General features: G+C 43.2%; 2 protein-coding genes across 5 annotated transcripts; one reads left to right on the top strand and one right to left on the bottom strand.

The window, feature by feature from the left end:
* LOC136456491 (mediator of RNA polymerase II transcription subunit 22a-like) lies at positions 1–11,898 on the top strand. Of its 3 annotated transcripts, XR_010759442.1 has the most exons (5): positions 1–593; positions 680–745; positions 6,665–6,899; positions 7,425–8,802; positions 11,733–11,898. XR_010759442.1 is itself a non-coding variant. In XM_066456396.1 (4 exons), exons 1-3 carry the CDS (start codon positions 438–440, stop codon positions 6,896–6,898), a joined length of 456 nt encoding a protein of 151 aa, XP_066312493.1. In that variant the 5' UTR covers positions 1–437; the 3' UTR covers position 6,899; positions 11,733–11,898. The 3 variants fall into 3 exon arrangements, 2 of the variants coding, with proteins under 2 accessions (XP_066312493.1, XP_066312492.1); XM_066456396.1 differs by lacking the exon at positions 7,425–8,802; XM_066456395.1 differs by lacking the exon at positions 11,733–11,898 and having other exon boundaries at positions 7,425–9,945.
* Positions 1,210–6,807, bottom strand: LOC136456490 (uncharacterized). Of its 2 annotated transcripts, XM_066456394.1 has the most exons (4): positions 4,744–6,807; positions 4,115–4,147; positions 3,343–3,732; positions 1,210–2,039 (listed from the first exon to the last, which is right to left on the bottom strand). In XM_066456394.1, the coding sequence occupies exons 1-2, from the start codon at positions 5,055–5,057 to the stop codon at positions 4,138–4,140; spliced, it is 324 nt and encodes a 107-aa protein (XP_066312491.1). In that variant the 5' UTR covers positions 5,058–6,807; the 3' UTR covers positions 1,210–2,039; positions 3,343–3,732; positions 4,115–4,137. The 2 variants fall into 2 exon arrangements, with proteins under 2 accessions (XP_066312491.1, XP_066312489.1); XM_066456392.1 differs by lacking the exon at positions 4,115–4,147.
* Positions 11,899–15,139: the final 3,241 nt, after the last annotated feature.

The raw sequence follows: 15,139 nt of genomic DNA, 5'->3' as shown, positions 1-15,139 counted from the left end.
GGAGGGGTAATCAAACACCACCTAAATGTGGGCTGTGTCCAGTATGTGGGCCGAGGCAAGTATGTGGGCTGAGGCAAGAATCGAATGGCTTCCGTCCTTATTCTGCTGCGCCGTCGGATGCCTAACGAACGTGATCGGGCGTAGGTACGTCTCCTGCTGTACTTCGCAGTATGTTAGACGATCTGGTTCCCGGCCGGACGGCAGCCACCACGCGCCAGGGGCCAGCAGCGTGCATCGCCGCCGCCGCGTGACCGCCCGCGGCCTGCCGCTCGCCGTCGCCGCCCAGTGCCGACTGACGACTTCCGCTGCGGCGCAGCCGACTGCCGTCTCCGCCTGCCGAGGCCCGAGGAGCGGAGGGCCGAGGCAGCCGTCTCCGTCTCCGTTTGGCCCCTGCTTGCTTTCAGCGCTAGCTCCGCCACTGCAGCCAGCCACCCGCGATGAGCAAAGCAGGCGGCGGCCCCGGCTCGGCCACGGGCCCGACGGCCGCGGCGGCCGCGGCCGCGGTGCAGAAGCAGAAGTCGCTGCTGCAGAAGGCGGACGCCGACGTCTCCAGCCTCGTCGACAATTTCTCCTCCCTCATCAACATCGCCCGAGTACGTCCGTGCGCCCTCCTTTCCCCACTCGAATCCGGCAGCCTGAAGCACTCCGGACTAACCCTAGCTCGGAATGCCATGGTTAGGTCAACGATCCGCCAGTGCGCAACTCGCAGGAGGCTTTCCAGATGGAGATGCGCGCCGCCCGCATGGTATGGACCTGCTCGCTGCCCACCAACCGTTAGCGGATTTGATTCTGAAACTGTGTTTAAATCAGGCATCCCTAGTTAGTTAATTTTTTTTCTAGATACATGAGCAAATTTTTGGAGCGAGTACATGTTATATTACACACAAAAAAATGTGTACCGTGGTTTCTAAGCCGTTTTGGCATATAATATTGTGATTGTTCTACTTCTGCAGTCCCCCAAAATTGGGGTTAGAAGAGAGATAAGGGCATCTCCAGCAGTTCCCCTATATTTCACCTCCAATAAAATGATATTGGAGATCCCCCATAATCAATTTCAGGTTTATGGGGAGGAGTGCTTCAGCAGTCCCCCAATAATTCATCCCAATAAGCTCTCTCTTTTTATTTCTCAATAATTCATCACAGTTCACATAATTCAAACTGAAACTGTATGGCAGTAGCAGTGTTCAAATCACAGTGTCATCCCAATAATTCATCACCGTTCAAATCAACAAATTCCAAACTGAAACTCAAAAGGTATGGCAGTAGCAGTGTATTAGCCAAATGACTGTATGGCAGTAGCAGTGCATTGACCAACCGACTTGCAAAAAAATACTGTATGGCAGTAGCAGTGTTCACTTGAGCTAGAGCACATACACCTCAAATTCAAATTCAGACATAACTTATGATCCACTACATAACTATGACATATGGTCCAAATGCACGCACACAGATCATCAAGCACTGCTATTTTCACCCCCACTCCCATTCACTTCCATCCTAGACACTAGAATTTGAGCACGCATTGTTTCAACAAAGGCCTTTTGTGTTTCATCAAACCCACTAATGTCCATGAACATTATCTTGCATTCCTGCTTCATCTTCTTTGTTCCCAGTTTATCCTCTTCAATCTTTACTTTGCGCTCCTCCAAGGCCTTGATCTCCATCCATCTTGATTCCTTGTCTTGCTTCTTCCCAGCCTCCAACTCCTTCCTTGATGTAATCATCTCTTGCACTGCAGTTTGAAACACAGCATGATCTCCTCCCTTCTTTACCCGCTCTTTCTCTTGCTTCCTCCCCGGAGGCCTCTTGTTGGTGGGCATCGCAGATCTTAGAGTCGGACTTGCTGTTTCCTCCTCGTCTTCCTCATTTCCTTGGACAGAGCCTAGAGAGCATGTGCTTGACTTCTTCTTAAGTGGATGGCAGTCATTGTTCCTTTTCACCCACTTCTCATTGTTTTCGAGCAATGACCAACAATGTGCCATCACAAAGGTCTTGTGTTTTGGATCCCTCTGCTTGTACAACTCTTGGCAATACTTGATCTGTCAAATTATACAGTGATGAATGACAATCAGATAGGGGCCATCAACAACAACAACAACAACAACAACAAAGCCTTTAAGTCCCAAACAAGTTGGGGTAGGCTAGAGTTGAAACCCAACAGAAGCAATCAAGGTTCAGGCACGTGAATAGCTGTCTTCCAAGCACTCCTATCTAAGGCTAAGTCTTTGGGTATATTCCATCCTTTCAAGTCTCCTTTTATTGCCTCTACCCAAGTCAACTTCGGTCTTCCTCTGCCTCTCTTCACGTTACTATCCTGACTTAGGATTCCACTACGCACCGGTGCATCTGGAGGTCTCCGTTGCACATGTCCAAACCATCTCAACCGGTGTTGGACAAGCTTTTCTTCAATTGGTGCTACCCCTAATCTCTCACGTATATCATCGTTCCGAACTCGATCCCTTCTTGTATGACCGCAAATCCAACGCAACATACGCATTTCCGTGACACTTAGCTGTTGAATATGTCGTCTTTTCGTAGGCCAACATTCTGCACCATACAACATAGCAGGTCTAATCGCCGTCCTATAAAACTTGCCTTTTAGCTTCTGTGGTACCCTTTTGTCACATAGGACACCAGACGCTTGCCGCCACTTCATCCACCCTGCTTTGATTCTATGGCTAACATCTTCATCAATATCCCCGTCCCTCTGTAGCATTGATCCTAAATATCGAAAGGTATCCTTCCTAGGCACTACTTGACCTTCCAAACTAACATCTTCCTCCTCCCGAGTAGTAGTGCCGAAGTCATATCTCATATACTCAGTTTTAGTTCTACTAAGTCTAAAACCTTTGGACTCCAAGGTCTCCCGCCATAACTCCAGTTTCTGATTCACTCCTGTCCGGCTTTCATCAACTAGCACTACATCGTCCGCGAAAAGCATACACCAAGGGATGTCCCCTTGTATGTCCCTTGTGACCTCATCCATCACTAAAGCAAACAAATAAGGGCTCAAAGCTGACCCTTGATGTAGTCCTATCTTAATCGGGAAGTCATCCAACAAATTCACTTATGCATAAGAAAATAGCTAGATGCTCAAAAAATAGATGTTTCCGATCTTTCACAGTACCAGCAAATTAAATAACCCACTTCTGAAATTCCAAACGAATCAACTCAATATTCAGATCAGTGATTGTAGTTACTCTTGTTTATTTGATGGCTAGCAGCTAGTTGAATTAAATAATCTCAGCAAACACTAGTATGCAATCAGACTCTGATATATCCAAAGGAAATCACAGCAGCCCAAGAGAATTATTCCAGCAAATTTGGTGATAATTTACTTACCCGATCCTGAATTGTCGCTCCACTTGGTGGGGCACGATCAATCTCCTCGACACAACCTACCCATCGGTTGCAACACTCTTGAATTGAACTCCAACGGCGCGCAAGTGAACCGAGGGAGCGGCTGGAGGGGGTCTTGACATTACGGTGAAAGTGATCATAAATGCGATTCCAATATGTGTTGCTACTTTGATCAGTCCCAATGATTGGATCAAGGCTCATACCCTCCCATGCAATGACCAAGGCCTCATCCTCCTGCGGGAGTAGTTTGCCCATTTTTTCTTTTTAAGGGGATTAATCTCAATGGGATCTTCGTTTAAACTTTCAAATGATATTGGGACAGACATGTAATCTATATCAATGGTATCGATCATATCAACGGAGGACTGATCACTGCATAAGGCACAGAAGCATAAAATAAATTTCAGTACTGTATTGTAGATATCTCCAAATTTTAGTACTGTATGCTGACAAAAATTTGTGCCTGAACCGTGACTAGGGGCTCATGTTGGGTTTCAACTCTAGCCTACCCCAACTTGCTTGGGACTAAAAGGCTTTGTTGTTGTTGTTGTATGCTGACAAAAAATTATCTGCTATCTGAAAGCTCCAACAAAAAAATTATCTGCTATCTGAAAGTTCCAACAAAAAATTATCTGCTATCTGAAAGCTCCAACATGTAAATTTCAGTATTGTATTGTAGATATCTCCAAATAAAACTCTGTTATCTGCTACCTGAAAGCACCAACATGTATTCTGAACAAGAACATTCATTTACCTTCAAGAAAGCGCCGGCAAAAATTACCTTCTCCTTTGATAGCAAAAGATCAAGAATAGTCAGTACTCTCATGCATAGTGCCTACTACCTGCTACACGGATAGCCTGGCAGGGCAGCAGCTTTCATTTTTCTTTATTAACTTTTATTTTGTTATCAGATCACAGGGAGCACAACATCTAATTTGGAAACTGATAGTAGCCATTATATTTCTCTGAAGCAGATTATCATTACAAGTAACTTAATATTTACATTCAGCAAAGGTCTCAAGAGACCTCAGTTGCTTGCAGCTGCGATTCAGTATGCCCATATATTTTCTGTTGAGGTAGTAGTCACAACTTTACATCCAGATTCTAATTCTTTTAACCAAACACAAGCTAATAGATCTTTGCTTTACAGCCTACCTAAATTGGTTCAACTCCAGCTGAAGAACTATACAGCACAGTTGAAGTCTACCTGAATCTAAGCATACCTACTTTTCAAACAACACAGCTAAATAGTTTTGACTACAAATTACAGATAGGCACGCACAAGCAAACAGATTGCTCCATATATGAACAAGAACAAGATAGCGACCAAAATATTTCAATTTCGTTAACAAAATTAAAGGGGGAGAAAGGTCAAAGCTTTACCTTGCACCGAACAGGTCCACGCCGACCTCCTCCATGGACATATCCACACCGTGGTTGAAGACGGTGGCTGCCGGCAGCAGGTCATGCAGAGGTGGAGCATTCTTGGCTGCTGGGGAGGCGGTCACCTTCCTCTTGCGGTTCCCATCCTTCTGCGCCACACCTGGGACCGTGTGCTGCCCTTGCCGATGCCGCCGCATCTCCTGCTGCGAGGGTGGAGGAGGGGGCCTCTGCGGCGCTCGAGGGGCCGGTGTGGCGGCGTTGGGATGAGGGCCGGTGGCGGCGTTGGGACGAGGGCCAGTGGCGGCGGAATCCATCGGGGGAGCACCGGATTTGGGGGTGGCTGCGACGGTTGTCGTTGGGGACGTTGAGTGGGAGGCGGCGGAGGCCAATGGGGACCTCAGGGCGGCAGCCGGAGAGGAGGAGCTCGACGTGGCCGCCGGGGAGCGAGGCAGCAGAGGGAATCGAAGATAGCGCAGGGCCCGCGGCGGGACGCCAAGCGACGTGCTCGCGCCACTCGCTCCAAAAGAACGGGGTATTGGGGGCAGGGTGCTCTCCCCTTTCTTTGAGGGGCCAGGAGACGATTTTTGAGGGACTGAGAAATTTTTTTTCTCATTGGGGATGATAATGGGAAACTGCTAGAGCACCTCAAATCTCTAAAACAACAAAACTTTCTCATTGGGGATAAAAAAGGGGGACTGCTGGAGATGCTCTAAGTAAACTGCATGGTCTGATTTTTCTTATAAAAGCAACAGATTATTGCTTTCTCGTTTGTCTGGATATATTGCTTTCGCTGTACTTCTGTGATTCTGCTGGGGCATGGGAAGCTAGAAGTCTGCACATTTGTTCCAAGCATACTATACTATAAAAGCAGCGCATGAGGTTCTTCCAGGTTTTAAGTTCTGACAGGTTCAACTTGGCTCCAATCTAGTTAATGTACTTGACAAGGAGGAGTTGGGTTCAGCCAGCTGTCCTTTGTGTCATTGTCATCAGTTTATATCATGCACAGCATAGAAGCTGTTGGGTGATGCAATCTTATTATAGCTTGACTGCTTGAGATAGCCAGGCTGTAGAATCATAGAGGATATGCTTCCTCCGATCAGTGAAATATTAGTCCTTCTAGGTTTGTCCTAAGTCAAACTCTTTTACCTTTGACCATTGATATCTAAAGTTTTGTATAGATTGACAACACAAGATTCACATTACTAGATGCTTTATAAAAACTAAAGAATATTTTTATGATATATATAACTCTCTTATATTCAATTTAAGGTAATATATCTGTATAAATATTGCTACTCAAAATTAAAAAAAGTCTCCGATCAGTGGAAGTAATATGCTAAGATAGATGTCTGTCTGTAATATTACATTGGATACTCCTACTCCATGGTGATATGATATGCAAATGTGATACTGCTACAGGTGTGACCTGCCATGGGGTTGTGGTATCGCCCAAATGAAAATGAAGGAGCTAGATTAATGAGGATATTATTGAAACAGGGACCAGTTGGGTAGAAGCAAGATATGTATAACTGGAGAAGTGTAGATGTACATAGCACTATCTCAGAAAGATAAACCTGGGTTGGGGCATGAGAACCTGGATTTCATTTAAAGTCATGCATTTAGAGCCGATGTTCCATGATAGACATAGCTTATTGACATGACAATAAGAGAAGTTTACCTTAGAACTGACCCTACTTAGGTCACTATAGACAAAGTGGTCATGGAAGACAGGTGAATAACCATTTCCCCCCTTCCATATGCTATAGAGGAAAGTGATGTTTTGCTTAATTGTCTTTGACATACGCAGACAGTTATTTACCTAAAGCAGAATCTAGAATATGATGAAAATGGCAAGAAGAATCATGTATCAACTCTTGAGCTTTAAATTTCTGATATTCCCTTGTGTCTTTATTCTGTTTAGGTACATTCAGCAGACTCTCTGTTGAAATTAGTGTCGGAACTTAAGAGGACAGCCATCTTTTCTGGGCTTGCTTCATTGAACGAGAATGTGGATAGGAGGATAGAAGTGCTGGGTCAGCAAGCTGAGGGAACTGAGAGAATGCTGGAGAGGATTGGGCAGGAGGCAGCAGCAAGCCTCAAGGAGCTAGAGGCACATTACTACTCATCTGTTGTGCGGTCACCATCCTATGATTGAGGTTAATCTTATCATTCCAGGATAAAACTGCTCGTCTTTCTAATATGCAGTCATTTCACATATGGTTTAACAGCGATTGTTTGTTTGATCATTGGAGTATCACTAAGTTGTAGCAGTGTTAATGTTCGATGGAATGATTTAACCTTAGTGCTAGCTGTATCTTGCTTTACATATAATACTAGAAAACTGGCGCAGCTTTGCTGCGCCCCTGCTGAACTAAACAAGCCTGCGGATGTCTCTAGCTGTACAAAATGTCCACTGATCTCATTTTTGAGTCCGGATACAAGGTTAGAGTAATTTCTAGCGCGAGGGATCGTTCTTTTGTCCGTAGTGATTGTTACATAAATTCTGAATGCCAGAACTCCAATGAATACTGAATTAGAAATGTCAAAGGCGCTAGAGCCCCAATAATGAATACTGAATTAGAAATGTCAGAGGCAAATGATAGGTTTTAAATGATGTTGTACATTATGAGTTATTCTACAAATTCTATATATATATATTTTATTTCATCTCGTCACTGCAGTGTATGCAATGGGATTTGCAGATCAAGGAACAGCAACTGTTAATTACCTAATTACCAATATTAAGTGAGGTATCTCGTCATTACAAATTTGAGCAATTTATTAGAACAAAAGAAGTAGCGTATACAGGTGATGGCTTACATGAATCTCTGTAATATAAATCATACCAAATTCTCAATTTAAGTATATTTATTGAACACAAAACTATCTTATCTTGGGCAAAAATGATGGTATGATGTTGTGTTTAAGCATTAACCAAGGCAGTGACATTTACCAATGTAAATGAAATGTAATGTGTAACATATCAGGGATTGGCCGATTAGACCATAATGGTAGCTTCTTGTTAAGAGGACCCCATACTTGCTGCTGATGCTTCAAATCTGATTATAACGTTGACAGCTCGAGATCAATACGACAATACCCACTTTTGTAGATGGTGGGTATATGCTACAAACCAGATTGGCAACGAGTGATTCTTGATTGAACTTAGATCTTCGAACTGGATTGCTCACGTCATGAAATGGATTGGATGGGAGTGGATTCGATGGATCTTATAGCCAGCAGTCTTCGCTAGGGTTAGAGGATGCGGACATGCGGTGGCCTTGGCTATGGTTGCAGGTGGCGGCGGACATTGTGCTCTTGCTGAAGAGGTTTGTTTGCTTGAGAAACTGCACTTGAGGAAAGCTCACATCAGAGAGAACTGAGTGACCAAAAATATAAAATAAGAATTATTTCCTACGTTACCCCGATACGCCAAGGAAGGGACGTATCCCGTATCGGATACGTATCCGATACCGATACGGCATGGATACGCGTTGGATACGTATCAGCGAAGTATCCGTAAAAAAATAAATCAACTATAATTCGGATACTCTTCTCAGATACGTTAGGCTCGTCCGATACGTCAGTCCAATACGGCCCAACCCACCTGACCACTCGGCCACTCCCCACGCCTGCTGCCTTTCTTCTCCCGTAACCCTACACAGCCGCCACAACACGTCCAGTCATCCACACGCAAGAGCCCCTGCTCTCGTGCGCCGCCTCCCGTGCAAGAGATGCGCTGCAGCTCGCCGGTGGTCGGCAACGAGCCCCCGCCGCATCCTGCACACGCCCCCCCACCCCCCCTCCCCTCGCGTCGCATCCTGCGCACGAGCGCCGCCTCCCGCGCAGGAGATCTCGCCGGCCGTCGGCGACAAGCCTCCGCCCCCTCTGTGCCATCAATCGACCTCTCGTCCTCCAGGTCGTCACGCCAGAGAGCACTGCGCTGGGAGCTCCCACCAGTCCACTAAGGACACGGCTAGCTCCCGCAATGCAGGGGAGAGATGCAGGGAAGAGGACGATTCAGCACTCAACAGCAAAGCCTTCCGCCGACCTCCATCAGTACACCCTTTTTCATTCTTGATGTACTCTACTTCTGCACTTGTTGCTTTGCTTTGTTCCTGACTTACTGTTTTAGATAGACTTGGTAATTGCACATTCATCTAGTATAGTTTGGACTTGGATCTCCTGACCTAAAAAGTGATCTGGTGATGTATCATATATGATTGTATGCACTAACTTATAATTAGTGATTACTCAAATTTTACACTTCCACAATTTTAATTTGCATTATTATTTACTTTATTAAAAATAGTAAAACGTATCCGCGTATCGTGTTTTTTGAGAAATTGCCGTATCCGCGTATCCGTATCCTTCCGATACCGATACGCGTATCCGTATCCGTGCTGCATAGATTATTTCAATGCTTTGGTTACAATGCACAGTTAAGTTATACTCATGAACTGGGTATAGTTATATTATACTCAGGAGTAGCTTGCAGTATTAAAAATGACCAGTCCAGAGAACTCAGTTATAATTCAAAAACACTTGTAGTAAAATTTATGCAAATTTGATCCTACTTGAGACAAGTTCAATTTGCGCATATTTTTAGAATTTTAGAATTGTACTAACTTGGAGATGCAAAAGCTGTCTGCTTCTTGAGGAAAAATTGACTAAGGATGGTTCAAAGAAATTGAGCATGAAAGTTTTCTGTCTTAGCACTTAAATACTAACTAATGAATGTGCATTTTCCATCATCTGATTAGACTTGTGACTATGGAAAACACTTGGGAATAGAAAACAATCCGCTGTGCTTGGAATCTATAGAGTGAATTTAAGTATGATATTAAAAAGGGCGTGCCCAGTGCAGAGAGCTCCCGCTCTGTGCGGGGTCTGGGGAAGGGTGTTAGTGGCAAGCTTTACCCTTGCCTGTGCAATGCGAGGAGACTGCGACTCGAACCCGGGACCTTCCGGTCACAGGCGGTAAGACTCTATCGCTTGCACCAGGCCCGCCCTTCAATTTAAGGATGATATTGAGTAAGATTTTATAGAAAAGCATACGTAATACTAAGGCAATTTCTTCCCCCAAGTCATATGTTTATATAATCACTCCCTGAAGTTGCATGTTCCATGATAGCTTGCTAGTTTGTCTGTTAGATTGGTTTACTGAAAATTTAATTTTTGGGACTGAGTCATACATATTGAAAGTGAGTTTCCTTGGCACTGAACACGGTTTCTCTCTTGCTCTCACCTAGTTGCCCTTCCTGCTTTGTCTCAACGAAAACCTTTTTTTATGGAAAAGGACCATTGGAGACAATCAGACAAGTAAGAGCATTCATCTTCCTTCCTCTGGAAATCAATTCTTCAATCTATAGGATGCCTCCTTTAATTTACACATTGGCACTCATCATCGAATAATCAAACCAATCAAATGGAGAAGGTGAGTTACCTGAGGTCCATGTAGATATCATGGAAAGGATTGTGGAGCGTACCGTGTTAGGTGGGGTTGGACCTCTTGTCAAACACCTTGCAGGCAGCACAGCTGGCCCGGTAGCACAGCGGCGCGGCTGCACCGGCCGGGAAGACGCAGCGGTCAGCATGGTCGGCGAGATAGCCGGAGGCACCGCCATGAATCAAACCTTCAGTGATGTCTGCATGCGCGTCACCGGCGTCCAGGGACTACCGGACCAGTCATGTCCCCGGAGAGCGTCGTCGCGTCGGCGTTGGTGGGATGGCCCTGCCGCGGATTGCCGCGATAGAGGGACTCTGGATGAAGACGCCACGGCCTGCGGGGGTCGGTGGCGCGTAAGCAGACCCCGGGCGTTATACACATTCATCTGCTCGGGGCTGGCAGCAGGCAGTAGGCGGCGGCTCTAGAGGTCGAGGTGGAGCGGGAGGAGATGACGAGGGCCTCGTTGCATGAGTGGTGGAGCTCGAGTGCGAGGCGCCGGAGAGGGCTCGCGCCGCCGTCTCGGAAGAGGTGCCAGCGGTGAGGCTAGTGCTGGGAACGGATGAGATGCAAGGTGCTCGTCCTAGTGGATCTGAGACCATTCGCAATAGGGTTCGTGTCTTACGGGGTAGAGACCCGTGTCGGACGGACCAGATCGTGAGAACGCCTGATCTAACGGTTAACAGGTTATTGGATGACGTGGCTCAATTGCGTGCCCAAGCTTGAATTATGCATAATTCATAAGGTTATATATCTTTTTGATTATTTATCTAGTATAATTTTTTTATTTATGTGTTAATGATTTAAGGATAAATAGTTCACAAAGGAGGATAGAATCATAGGAAATGAATTTTCTAATTCAGATTAGAAGGAAAAAAAGAATGAATGTAAGTGTTATGGTATGGTTTTGAATACTCTAATAAAGGAAGGAGGGAGGCTGGAGAGAAAAACTTTTGGATATGTTCATTGCAAATATATCAACAATAGAATCAATTTAATTCTGAATTGCAATAAGCGAGTGGGGTATCTCAAATAGAGATGAGCTGCTAGACTATGTCAAATAATGTTTTAAAAAAATAAGAGATGGATGAAATTATACGAGGAATCCTGGTTTCAAAACAAAGGAAAATGGGGATACACGAAACTGGTATATGCTACACTCGACTGTACCTAATAAAAGTACATGAAATGAATCTTCTGTCATGGCATTTACACGGGAAGTATAAATGCTAGAGGACCTTGGATAATGGACTTGCTGATGGCTATCAAATTGATTGTCTTGACCCATAAACTTTGACTGGGTCTTGACTGATGAAGACTGAAACAGATTTCTTTTGCTTTATTGACTCCATACAATTGAATTTGCTACAGAAACTCGTCTACTGAAATAATGGAAAAAATTGTACCAATGCAACAAGAATTTCTTATAATCTGTTTTAATCTTTAGATGTTGACCATTTTTTTTTATAATATTGAATATTGCCTACTGACATTATTTGTAGAAGTTGGATATTAGTTAATTTGCTGTTCTTCATGGTTGCAGGGCTATCTCAGGTTATCAGTTGATAGGCTGGCACAATAGCAATGCCTGCTGTATCTTTTGTATAAATCACTTTAATTTATTAATTTTACAACAACTGTAATCATTTCTGAAGGCTATTGTATTATTTTGACTATACTAACCCACAGATGTAGTCATTGCTCTCTTTTTTCCTTCACCATTCTCACCATACATTAGTACCTGATGCTTATGAGGTGGATAAGATTCTTAAGTTTGCACCGGTACTTAATGTGTGCTAATAAGGTAGTTGAGTCTATCTCATTAGTTTGATAAGGATAGCTAGGGCTCGATAGAGAGGTCGAGCCAAAGGAAAGGAACGTCTTAGATTATCTGAACAACTAGGATGAGCTAGGCTAGGAAAAAGGATATCTCTTGTTTCGAGAAGTTTCAACTGACTATGTTTTGATGCACGGTTGCAAGTGGCTAGGCTCCTTCGGGAGATTTTCTAAGGCAAGCTGAACTTGATTATGGGATAGGATTGGGTCTTACGAGGAACTATCAAAAAGTTTTAACAAGGTTGGGTTTTGGGTCGTTACAATTCCAAATGGTGAAGGAATTTTCATGCAGATGCAGTTTTGTTTTATGACAGTATTGGCGTGTGATTATTTCTGTTTAGACTTTTGTTTCCCTCTGCTAAGGAGATTGGAATGTCGTTTTTTCCTGATAGCATTTTTTCCCTCCGAACACGTCAAAGGGTTTCCTTTTAGCTCTAGCAACCTTCCGTCTATATTCATACTGTTAAAAGGTTTGATGAATAGGATTTCTGTAGAACTTCCCGTGCCAATGAGTATATTGTGTAAAGTGTACCCTTCTACATTTGCATTGGTCTGTGGGTAATCCCAAACCTTCAAGTCTTCTTCATTGAAGGTTATTGGTGCCATGGACCATGTTAGTCTGTTCAATGGGAGCTGGGGCGCTATGTCTAGTATCCTTTGTTGGTAGTCTTTGTGGACACGTTTGTTTCCGTGGTTTTGATTCAACCCTTCGGTGATTGTGAATATTTGACTGAGAGATTAAGAGAAGGTAGAATGCTGTTAACTTCAATAACATGCAAAGCATTAATGGGTTGGTTTTCTTGTTTTGGAATATTCTGCTGCTATATTTAAGTGGTTGACTAGTGTACTGTTTTTTTTAAGAATTTGAATCCTCTCGAAATGTGCCCTACGTTTTCTCCGCATGTGGTACCTGCCATGTCCTCTTTCCACCTCGGCCTCCACGCCTCCTTCTTGTTCTTGGCTTTGCTCTTCACTTCATCAGGTTGGGACTCCGGGGTTTGCTCGAGGTTGTTTATAGTACGATGGGCGTAAGCTTTGAATTTTTTTGATTTCCTAGCTACCGGAAAGACTCAGGGCCCGTTTGTTTCGAGCCCGGAACGGCCTGGAACTGTTCCTAGCCTACAACTATTCGATACTTTGCACTGGTCTGAAAATGATCCTGGCCGGGAACGCCTAACCGAACTCAGTGTCGTTTGTTTAACTAGCGAAGGTGTGATCGCGCTTCGCATCTCCAGTCTCCTACGATGGTTGGCGTCTGACTTTGAATACTCAGTCATAACTTCAAATAATTTATTTAGAGCCTGTTTGGTTTCAAATAAGCCACCTACTTATAAGTTAAAAAGTAAAATAAGTGACTGATTTTGTTAAATACCACCAACTTATAAGTCATCACTGCTTATAAGAAATAAGCTGGTTCACCCATGCTTAAAACTTATAAGCCACCCTTTTCCACATGGGGCCCACACCTTTCACTTAACAGGCATGAGCTTTTAAGTCATCTACAACTAAACAGGCATGACTTATAAGTCATTGGTTTTCAGTCACCTGACTTAATAAGTCACCTGACTTATGGAAACCAAACAGGGCCTTACTACTCCCTCAATTCCATTTTATTTGGCGCAAGTTAGAATGACACGATCTCCTATGTTATACTTTGACCATTCATTTGCTTAATATTATATTATTTATGCTTATAAACTTATAATCATTGATAGTATAATTCCTTACAAATCTAATCTAATTATATAAAGTTTGTACTATAATAATTAAAAATTATTAGCCTAATTATAATAGTTAAAAATTATTAGTCTAATTATTAGTCTAAGTTTTTAAAGTTTGAATCTTGATACGCGTGTACGCCAAATAAAATGGAACGGATATAGTAATGCTTGTGGATTCCTTGCGAAGTGTGAGGCGCTCTATCCTACGCCAAGCCCTTGGACTGCTGTGGCGACATGTGTTACATGAGAAGCCTCAGCTTTAGTTTGAATGAATCAGAAGTACGAAAGAGGCACATCGCCCCGCTAGATGCAATTGATTAGGTCTTTGGTGGTTTTTGCATTCGGGGTGGAAACCTTGGAAAGTCACCAGTAATTCTCATTTGATTTGGTCCTATAGATAGATGGACCGTGGTTTGAGTGCAGTGTATCAGACTATCAGTCGTGAGCAATACCATCAGTTATTAGTATGAATAGTTTTGTGGGTGCAACAACGTTGTCCCCTACGGATACAACGGTTGTCTTGTAATTGGCGATGAACTTGTGAGGCTTGGTTTGCCCGTCTAATCCTGGTACTTTGGGTTTGTAATTTGTGAGCCAAGACTGTTTCTTGTAAATGTTTTGCGAGAGGAGAGTTCTTGTCAAACACTAACATGTCCCTCAAGTGTGCTTGAATTTAGTGTGGAGGTAAATTCTCCACTTAGAGGGTAGTCTAATCCCTTTCTAAGGTTAAGGTGTCTTCGCCTCGTTGCCTCCGCAGCCTGTTTCCATACTCCTGGTGAAGTCCCTTTTTGCGAAGTTATCCTATAAAATCATCTATTAAAAAACAAATTTATAGCCAAAAATAAGCGGTTGGGTTTCAGGCTGAGCTGTCTTATATACAATCCAGTCCCAAACGAAATGTAAATCTTAATTTTGAAGAATATTTTAAGTTTAACTATATTTATAAAAAAATAATACAACATTTATATCTCCAAACTCCCAACAGTAATATACAATCCAGTCCCAAACCAAATGTAAATCTTATTTTTTGATGAATCAATTAATTTTAAATTTAACTAGATTTATAAAAGTAATATAACATTTATATCTCCAAATAAATTTAAAATATATATTTCATGTTAAGTATCATAATTCATAAACATTAGTTATATTTTGTACATTTAATTAGATATGAGATTAATTAACTCATCGAGAAATGAGATTTATAATCACTCGGGAGCAGAACAATAAGGTTAGTTTGCATGTAGTGGCATCATCATCATTGTAAGTGCAATTAAGCCTTAATGTGAGTTTTGGTGATAATGACCACACAATTAGGAAACTAATGAGATTTATCGAGATGACAAGCAGGTAAAATCAAAAGGAGGATAACACATACGATGGTGGGGCTCCC

Source organism: Miscanthus floridulus, chromosome 6, assembly GCF_019320115.1.
Source record: "Miscanthus floridulus cultivar M001 chromosome 6, ASM1932011v1, whole genome shotgun sequence".
Lineage (NCBI taxonomy): Eukaryota > Viridiplantae > Streptophyta > Magnoliopsida > Poales > Poaceae > Miscanthus > Miscanthus floridulus.
The sequence above is the reverse complement of the archived record's forward strand: the minus strand, read 5'-3'. Positions and strand labels throughout refer to the sequence as shown.